This window comes from Apus apus, chromosome 27 (genome assembly GCF_020740795.1).
Source record: "Apus apus isolate bApuApu2 chromosome 27, bApuApu2.pri.cur, whole genome shotgun sequence".
Lineage (NCBI taxonomy): Eukaryota > Metazoa > Chordata > Aves > Apodiformes > Apodidae > Apus > Apus apus.
The window spans coordinates 1-9,415 of record NC_067308.1 but is presented as its reverse complement, the minus strand read 5'-3'; the positions used below and the strand labels follow the sequence as shown (position 1 = coordinate 9,415).

Sequence of the window (9,415 nt, the reverse complement as noted above, 5' to 3'; positions counted from 1 at the left end):
CCCCACGTGTTCCACGGCTCGGCGGTTTTGGGGGGTTGAGGGGCTTGGGGGTTGTGTGGGGGGGAAGGGTGTGAGGGGGGGGGGCATTTATGGGGTGATTATGGGGCAGTTTTGGGGTGATTTTGGGGCTGTTTTGGGGCATTTAGGGTATTCTTTTGGGGCAGTTTTGGGACATTTAGGGGCAGTTTTGGGGTGATTATGGGGCAGTTTTGGGAATTTAGGGGGTGATTCTGGGGCAGTTTTGGGGAATTTAGGGTGTATATAACATCTTTCTTTCTCTCTCTCTTTCTCTCTCTCTCTTTCTCTTCCTATAACCATGCTAGGTCAGGTGCCAAGGGGATGCTTTGGTTCTAGCAGACAGTGACAAAGCAGTAAGTAGCTCGTTAACTTAGGTATTCTGTAGGGACTGGGAAGAGAAAAACATCTTTACAGAATATGTACATTGCTGTAGACTTAGAAGTGAAATGACCGTGTGCGTGTACACGTCCTTTTGACTGACTAAACCAGTGGCCTAGGATTAAGGTAATACAAGTGTCAGCGTGTTTGAGTTCTTTCCCTTTTTGTACAGACGAGCGAGGTGCCAGCGTGCAGCCTGCGCTCCGCTCTCCGGCTCGCAGGAACCCCGGGCGCTCCGGGCCGGGGCCGCCCCCGTCGCTGTCCCCGCCTGCCCCGTCGCTGCCGCCGCCCCCGCCGCTTCGAGCCGCCCGCTGCGGCAGGTTCCGTTCCGCTGGGGGGCAGCCGGGCCGGGGCAGCCCCGGGGCAGCGGGGGCAGGGGAGCGGGGCAGGGGGCGGACACCGCCGGGCACGGGCGCCGGGCACCTCCCCGCCCGGCCAGAGCCCCCCTGAGCCTCCCCCGGCCCCGCTCGCCCCGGGCAGCCCCAGCCCCTCCCCTGCAGCCGCTCCCCGAGCCCCCTCCTGCCCCGCCCGCTGCCCGCGGAGCGTGTCCAGAAGCCCCGCGCGAGGAGGGCCCGGCCGGGGCAGCTGCGGGAGCGGCGGGCACCGCTGCTGCTTTCCCTCTCCGGGGCCGCGCTTGCCCCTTCCTGCCCCGGGGATGCCCGTTTGCATCTTGCCCAGCTCTGACACAGCGAGACCAGTAATTCTGAGATCCCTTTCATCAGTCTCTTCACCGAGTAGTCCTCGAGAGATCTTTCCACGGGCGGTTTCTCGTGAGCAGGTCCTCACTGCTGTCTTTTCCGTCCCCGCCCCGGGGCGTGTCCCCAGAGGCAGGTGACAGGACCAGCTGCTGCTCCCCAGCCCTTAATTCCAGCTGGTGTTCCAGCTGCCCCTATTCCCAGGGGATTGTGGGGAGGGCCCTGGGCGGGGCCCGGGATATATGAGCCCCCGCCTGTGGCGGGGGAGCTCAGTCTGCTCTGGGGCTGTGCTGGGGTTGGGGGGCTGAGGCTGGGGTCTCTGCTGGGGCTGCAGCTGGTGGAGCTTTAGAGCTGTGTGAGTGTGTTTTGAAGCTCCTTGGAACAGGGGCACCCGTGTTGTGCAGGAGGCTCTGGGTAAGCAGTGTATGTTGTCAGAAGGATGTTGGCTGCCTGCAGCTGTTTCTGCTGGTGGTAACTTCATATGGGCTGTTTTGGGGTGAGAAGGTGGTTTAACATTCTGTGGTGCATCTTTCTTTTTTGCAGGTGATGAGGGACCTGCTGACTGTGGGACTCTTGGAGTTGATGAACTGTGGAGCTTTCTTTAAAGGAGGATGGCCTGAGACCTGTGGCCCCTGAAAGCTAAGTTGAGGGATGGGTGCTGGGGGGGGACAAAGTTGGGAATTGCAGGGAGGGGTTTTAAAGTGAAGAGCTGGGGAGAGGGCTGTCTGGGAACTGTCCCTTTGGGCAGGTAAAGGCAGTGGGTTACTCTTTGGCATGATGTCAGCGTGTGCCAGGCAGGGCAGCTCCAGCCTGCGTGTGTCATGGTGTAGTTTGTGTGGTCGGTTTTCTTTTGTGTCTCAAACCCTCCTTGGGTCCCAGTCTCCTCTTTGTGCTCCAGGAGCACAGCACTCGCCTTGCAGCCCATCCTTAGGTCTTGAGCATCATCTGTGCTCGCCCTTGTAGTGCCCGTGGGGCGCTGCTTTTCTTACCTGAACTCAAAAGCCCCGCTGGGCCTCGCGACTCGGGTGTCTCCTCTTGATCCTCTTTTTGCGCCGGTGTTGCGGTCGGTGTCGTCAGCCCTGCTCTGGAGGCTTCTCTTTCACAGGGAGAATCTCTTTTTTTCTGGGCATTTTTCCCTGTGTCCTTGCATTCTTGGGTCTTGCCAAGGCTTCTCGTGCATCCTTGTGTTTTGGTTCTGACTGTAGCTTCTTGTCATGGTTTGCAATGTTTGACCTTTCTCTGGGGCTGCCTTATGGGCTCCTTACTGCTGAAATCACAAGTGAATTGAGTATAGGAATATTGGGACTAATGTGTTAATCAAAGGGATATCAGTTCAAATTGCATGCCTGTTAAAGACTTGTGCAAACTGACCACTGCTTGACCTAAGTGACTTGACTTTGGACTGGACTCGTGACTTGACTTAGCCTATCTGGAGTGATGAGGCCTTAGGCTGCGATTCTAATTAATCTTTAGCTGAACTCCTGTGATGAGCCTTAGTTAGACCTTGACTCTACCAGCTGTAATAATATGGAAACAAGATGTGGGCAAGGTAAATACTCAAGACGATCTTCTGAACTGCGAAGATGCATTGACTGAAAGTTAAGTGGGAGCAATTGGACAAAATCAGAATGTGGAAGATTTTTCCAGTTGAGAAACAAGTGGAAGAGAACAAGATTGGAAGCACCCAGCTTGAGCTGCAGTAAACTGGTTCTGTGGCAGAACTGAGGGTCTGAGCTTCTCTCTCAGGTTGGAGGTGAAGACTGGATCCAGCTGCACCTAGGCTCTGCCCTGAGAAGAAGCTGAGAAACCAAGGAGGTCCTGTCTGAAGCTCACAACTCAAAAGGAGGGACTTTTGGGACTCCTCACCTGGTGGCATCTGCATTGGAGGAGGAGTTTTTTTCTTGCTGAGGGTTTCCTCTTGTGGTTGTGTCACATCCTTTGTGTTTGTGTGTTGTGTCTCTGTGCTGTTGGGTTGGAGCTGCTCTCTCTGGAGGCTGTAGCAGCTGTGGGGTTGGGAGAAGACTAGCAAGGAGAGCCTGTGGTTCATGTTGCTGTGCTGTCTGTGACTGTTGGGGTGCAGATGGAGCATTTGAAGTGAAGTAGCAGCCCTCAGCAGGGGAGGGTGGTCATTTTCCTAGTGTTTTTGAGAGGGGGTGGCTGGAGCCACCTGGGAGAGGCTGCTGGAGCCATAGCCAAGCAAGTTGGGTGCCCAGGTTGTTAAGGCCTGAATGTGTGGGGCGTAATGTTAACTTGTTTTTTAGCTTCCCTGTAGGTAGTCAGGATCTAGAAGATGTTCCTAAATGGGAATCTCTGGAATTGCATCCAGCTGATTGCTTGTTACTGCTTTTTCAGATGCAGGGAGGGGACTCACGCAGCAGAGGGTGATGGAGGAGAGGAGCAGAGCGCGGTGAGGAGCTGGGTCGGTGCGTATTGAAAAGCCTGGGTGAGTTGTCCCCTGGGTTGTGAGGGAAGGTGTGAATGGTGCCTCTGTTGACTGGCTCATGGTTCGGGTTTGTTTTGTAGGTGCAAAGCACCGAGGGAAGCGGGAGATCTGCACTGGAGGTGACTCGAGCAAGGTCAGTGACAATTAGCAGGCTGATCTGGCAGTTGTTTTCCAGGTGTCATGTTGTCAGTATGTGATGAGCATCCCTTGTTTGTGTTTTCCAGGCAGCACATAGGGCTGGACGTGGCAACCCGTGACCATCAGAGGCCGGACAGGTGAGCCACGAAGGTGAGAGTGGTAGATGGGAATAGCTGTGGGCAGGCTGTGGGCTCGGGCAGCGTCTCAGCATGTGCTGTTTGCTTCAGTTTTGCAGCCTCGGAGCAGTGGAGCAGCATGCCGACGGGCCATCTGTGGAGATGACACAGGCGTCAGCCAGGTTGGTGCCTAGGAGAACGTTAACCTGTGGGAACTCAGTGAAGCATTTACCTCTTGGGTGTGTAGGTGCTGTGCAGGCTGCTGTTGGGGTTGGGTGGGTGTTTGGGGTGAGCCAGGGTGGTAGCAAGGAGGGTCATGGGACTTGTCACAAGCACAGCAGTGATTTGGGTCTTTTGGTATCTTAGATGCCACAAGCAAGGATGGCCTCAGCATCCGATTCTGGAACCAGAAGGTGAGGAGAACACCATGGGGGTTCTGAGCAGGGGATGATGAAAAGGTTGGCAGTGTCTGATGTGATGCTTATCAGCACTAACTGTGGGTTTGTTGGCTTCTTTTTCCAGATCACTACGAGGAGCCTGGTGATGGCAGGAACATCCCGGCGAGGATGGCTTGTTGAGGAGGATGGCTGCAGAGCCCTGGCCATCTGAAAGCTAAGTGGAGGGGATGGGAGGAGGGGACAAGGTTGGGGATTGGAGGGGGGGGGGGTTTCAAAGTTGGTGTGGGAGAGAGGGCTGGCAAGGCACAGTCCCCTTGGGGCAGGTCAAGGGATGGGTTACTCTTCAGCACAATGTCAGCGTGTGCAGGGCAGCTCCAACCTGTGTCTGGCGTGTACTTCGTGTTGTCTGTTTTCCGTGTCTCAGACTGTATGTTCCTTGGGTCTTGGTGCCTCCATATCCTGGTGATCAGCAGGCACCTCGGTAGCCCTCCCAAGAGTCCGGAATGCATCGCTTCACTGGCACAGAGCCTGTTGAGCCCTTCTCATCTCAGAATTACAGCTTGACACGTGGATCTCTTTGGCGTGTGTCACATGCTGGCTGTTTCTGAGAGTTCATCTCTTCCGGTGGCCAGCCGTGTGCTGCCCGCAGCTCTGCTCTTAAGTCTTCTGTTTCCACAGAGTCATCTTCTGGGGTTTCATCCCCGTGTCCTCACTGGTCTTAGGTCTTCCAGCTCAGCTTCTCACACATCCCTCATTCTAGTTTTGATGGCAGCTTTCTCTTGTGTGCGGCGGCAATTGCCTCTCTTTGGCAGGTCTGCTTTAGAGCATCTGTGCCATCGTGGCACCGCAGGGCTTCTCTGCCGGCATCATCTTCCCTATGGGAATTGTTCTCCTGTCCTGTGGTCTTCTCATGTATCATGGTCACGTTGCTGTGCTTGATAAAGTGGAATCTTTCACTGAGCAAGGACAAGAGAGTCACAGAAAGTTACGGAGTTCTTGTGAAACAAAGATCCTGCTGTTCAAACAAGAAGATGAGGAGGTACTTGCTTTGCTTAAAATGTGGCAAAACAGCCAAAGTTGCTGTAGGTGAGTGATCTCTTCTGCTTGTTGCAAGATCATGAATATGAAAACCCCACCTCCAGCACTTAGGCTACCCACCTCCAGCTGAAGACCCCCACTCACTGTGTGTGCTGTAGCTCTAAATCAGAGCGAGACATTCACTAACCAATCAGAGTAGAATAACTGAATATGTATTAGGTGGAGGAAACTAACCAAAAGTGTGTGAATGTGTAGAGTTTTGTGACTTCAGGGGGCAGCTTTGCAGCTTACCACCTAGCACCTCATTTGTGCAAACATGCAATAAATGAAAATACCTTGGCTCTGTATGTATTTGGCATCTTGCATACCAGGTGAATGACCCCACTTTTGGTATAACGAGGTATAACACTCGTGGCATCCGTGTGTAGTCCTGGTCTGTGTGTGAGGGTTGGAGCTGCCCTGCCCAGGGGTGCAGCAGTACTGAAGATGACAGGGTAGCGTAGCTTTATGGGGGTGTGGAAGTAAGTTGGTTTGGACCAGTTCTGTTGGCAGAGACCATACGGTCCATCTCTGGGCGAACAGGTGTCGGCAGCTGCCACAGTTGTGTTTTCTTTACGGTCCGGGGCTAGGATTGGATCCAGCCGCACCTAGGCTCCTCTGAGAAGGAGTTTAGAAAGCAAGGGGGTCCAGTCTGAACCTTGTGACTGGTTGGGAGCAGCAGTTAGTGTGGAAGGGGAGTGGGTCAGATCTGGAAGCTGCCTTAGCTTGCACAGATGGGGCTCCCTAGCTGGGTTTTCTTCTTCTAGCTGTAGTGAGAAGGTATATGCAAAAGGCAGAGAGACCTCTGGCCTCACCAAGCTACCTGTGGCTGTGCAGGTGACTTGCTTTACAGGGTGTGTTTGTGTTGTTTCAGATGCAGAGCAACAAGCAGCACGGCCAAGGGCACGGAAGAGGGGAGCAGAGTGCCGGCTGAAGAAGGACAGGCATCCAGCTGGTGGCTCTGACAAGCTTGAGCTTCTCTGGCTGGATTTTCTGGGTGCGGATCCAAGTGTGAAGCGAGATGTTATCAGCAGAGCGGCCTCTGGCAAGGTGAGTGATGGATGGGGTGCTGAAGCAGCAGGTTTGAGGGGCTGTGTTATGCAGAGGGGCAAGCCACAAGGCACGGAGGGAGCAGAGTGCTGGAAGGTGAGTTGGCTGACGGTGTTGGAGGGAAGAAGCAAGTGGTGGCTGTGTTGGCTGCCTTCTCAGTGTTGGGGTTTTCATTTTGGAGGCACAGGGCCAGGAGCAAAGCAGGACATCAGCACTGCAGGTGACTCAGGGGAGGTGAGTAGTGACTAAGTGGGCTGAAATATGTTGTCATGTTGTCCGTTGTTTTAGGAGCATCCCTTGGTTGTGTTCATAGGTGGTACACAAGCCCTCCTAGTCCCCTGGGATCCCTGCCTGGATGATTCAGGATGGCCTGGTGCTGTGCATTGCATTTCCAGAGACAAACAGCAGCTTGTGGTCAGGACTCCAGAGAGATTTGAGAAGGCCCCAGAGCACCTTCTGCATCCTCTCACAGTCAGCATGTGAGCGAAGTGATGCAGGATTCCCACCTCTGTGCTGGCCCCACGTGCCATCCTTTTCCCCTGTGGTTCCAGGCTGTCAGCATGGGAGAGACTTGCTTCCCCTCCAGGTCCAAGTGCTTCCTGGTGCATGAGGGACCTGCCCCAGAACCTGAGCTTTCCTGTTGCATTGATTGAAGAGCTGCATAACACTTAGAGCCTGGTGTAGGTTGGCTTCTTCCTGCTAAGAAGCCATTTCTTCACAAAATGCTTTTCTTTGTCTAAGATGGAGACATACAAGTAGTGGTGACCAGATCTGTGCTTGAAAATGGACTTGATGGAAAGTACCAAACTTGTCTTTTGTTGCAATCGGTAATGATTTTTTTTTGGCCTCTTTTTTTTTGTACTGCTTCTCAAACACAGTGTTCCAGCCTTTTTTTAAATTTAAGCAGCCATTGAAAGAAAAATCAGCACTTAAAATATTGATGGAAAAATAATTGTGAACAATTTCAGAACTTCACAGACTTGTTTATAAGACTTACTTATTTGAAAAAGTGACACACTTGTTGCTAATCAATTAACACACTATTTTTCACTTCATAATGGAGTCACAAGCTGCTGTCCTCAGACCCTGATCTCTGGGAGGCTCTTTGCTTAAGAATAGGATCATCCTCTATGAAAGCTGGAAACACTGTGGTTCATAAATTGGATTTTTTTGTGGAGTAAAACCTGGCCGTGTAGGGCAAGCCTCTTGGAAATACCCCTGCTTTCCTAGGAACTTGCTGGAGAAATCCCAAGGCAGACTGACCATGACACCTGAAGCAGATACCAGCCACCGGTGTGTTCAGATGCTGAACAAATATTTCTCATACTCCCTTTCAACCACTGGAAACCTGCCAGAGTTAAATCCTATCTTTCATTTCTGGAGCTTTGCCTGTTTTCCTTATTTTTTTGCCTAAGGTGCGTGATCTGAGGTGTTAGTCTTTGAACTTGGACTGGAAGATGCAGTTAAAATACTCATCTTTATGCAGAAAACAACCAGGGAAGACGTTCTCGAGTGTAAGTGTGGTAATTAATAAGATGGTAATGATGAGAAAATCAGAGTTTCTTCAGGAAATCGCCAGCAAGTGACAACCAAAGAAAGAAGTGGATGTCAGGATAAGGGACCGTGTGACCATATGGCATGTGGCCCTGCCCCTTTCTGGGTGTCCACGCTGCCACATCTTTTTTGGGTTATTATTTATTTTTCTTTTGTGGGAGTTACTATTTTTCATTCTTTCGTGCGGAGCTCGCGGCTGGCACCTGGCGTCCGAACTTCGGTACTGCAGGTGGTCAGCGCTCTCTGCTGGCACCTGGCGTCCGAACTTCGGTACTGCAGGTCGTCAGCGCTCTCTGCTGGCACCTGGTGTCGAAAGTTCGGTACTGCAGGTCGTCAGCGCTCTCTGCTGGCACCTGGTGTCGAGAGTTCGGTACTGCAGCTCAGGGCCAACGCATGCGCAGTAACGCGACGTCTAGCCTCGCCCTTCGTGGGCGTGGTCCCGCCCTTCGCCCGCCCACCGTATGTGTTCTTCCTCCGCCCACTGTGGGCGTGGCCCCGCCCCCTTGGCCTCCCTCCGTGGGCGTGGCCGGGGCGGTGCTCTGCTGCCCGGGGATTGGTGAACGCCGGGCTGGGCGTGGCCAAACCAGCGGCGGCCGGGTCCCGTGCTCCCGCGCGGGGCGGGGCCGGGCCAGTGCGGCCACGCGGTGCGAGGGTCCGTGGGACGGATGAGGAATCGGTGAGGGAGCGCGGAGCCGAGCCGAGCCGAGTTCTGCCGCTGGCGGTTCCTGGACATGGGCAAAAGCGGCGAGGGAGGGGAACAGTGAGCAGAGGCCGGGGAAGCGCCCGAGGGCGAGTGCTGCTTGGCTTTGCCCCCGCCTGCTGCGTGGCCCCGCCCCGCTTGCTGCGTGGTCCTGTCCCCGCCTCTAACGTGGCTCCACCCCCCGACTGTTGCGTAACCCCGCCCACACCTGTTACGTGCCCCCGCCCCCGCCTCTTACGTGGCTCCGCCCCTGCCTGTTACGTGGCCCCGCCCCCGATTGATGCGTGGCCCCGCCCCCGCTTGCTGCGTGGCCCCGCCCCCGCCTCTTACGTGGCCCCGCCCCCGCTTGCTGCGTGGCCCCGCCCCCCCTGACTGCGTGCCCCCGCCCCCGCTATCTGCGTGGCTCCGCCCCCGCCTCTTACGTGGCCCCGCCCCCGCCTGCTGCGTGGCCCCGCCCCCGCTTGCTGCGTAACCCCGCCCCCGCTGACTGCGTGGCCCCGCCCCCGCCTCTTACGTGGCCCCGCCCCCGCCTGCTGCATAACCCCGCCCCCGCTTGCTGCGTGGCCCCGCCCCCGCCTCTTACGTGGCCCCGCCCCCGATTGATGCGTGGCCCCGCCCCGGCTTGCTGCGTGGCCCCGCCCCCGCTATCTGCGTGGCTCCGCCCCCGCCTCTTACGTGGCCCCGCCCCGCCTGCTGCATAACCCCGCCCCCGCTTGCTGTGTAACCCCGCCCCCGCTGACTGCGTGACCCCGCCCCCGCCTGCTGCGTGGCTCCGCCCCCGCCTGTTTCGTGGCCCCGCCCCCGCCTGCTGCATAACCCCGCCCCCGCTTGCTGCGTGGCCCCGCCCC

The 9,415-nt window shown here is 55.7% G+C and overlaps 1 protein-coding gene and 1 long non-coding RNA gene across 4 annotated transcripts; both read left to right on the top strand.

The window, feature by feature from the left end:
- Positions 1-324: 324 nt before the first annotated feature.
- Positions 325-4,404, top strand: LOC127394969 (uncharacterized). Of its 3 annotated transcripts, none has more exons than XR_007891706.1 (7): positions 325-522; positions 1,635-3,514; positions 3,615-3,667; positions 3,759-3,809; positions 3,900-3,970; positions 4,155-4,201; positions 4,311-4,404. It is a non-coding gene; the product is annotated as an uncharacterized LOC127394969 (long non-coding RNA). The 3 variants fall into 3 exon arrangements; XR_007891704.1 differs by having other exon boundaries at positions 3,759-3,822; XR_007891705.1 differs by having other exon boundaries at positions 1,635-3,534; positions 3,759-3,822.
- Positions 4,405-5,096: 692 nt separating this feature from the next.
- LOC127394903 (uncharacterized) lies at positions 5,097-7,727 on the top strand. Its single transcript, XM_051641211.1, has 4 exons — positions 5,097-5,225; positions 5,876-6,313; positions 6,602-6,792; positions 7,544-7,727. The coding sequence occupies exons 1-4, from the start codon at positions 5,097-5,099 to the stop codon at positions 7,725-7,727; spliced, it is 942 nt and encodes a 313-aa protein (XP_051497171.1).
- The last annotated feature ends 1,688 nt before the right edge of the window (positions 7,728-9,415 follow it).

Excerpts from the sequence above, each read along its gene's own strand:
- LOC127394903 (XM_051641211.1), top strand. The coding sequence starts at position 5,097 with ATGTATCATGGTCACGTTGCTGTGCTTGATAAAGTGGAATCTTTCACT. Across the intron at positions 5,226-5,875 it reads TCAAACAAGAAGATGAGGAG|GCTCCTCTGAGAAGGAGTTT; the intron begins GTACTTGCTTTG and ends AGCCGCACCTAG. Across the intron at positions 6,314-6,601 it reads GCAGAGCGGCCTCTGGCAAG|GAGCATCCCTTGGTTGTGTT; the intron begins GTGAGTGATGGA and ends CCGTTGTTTTAG.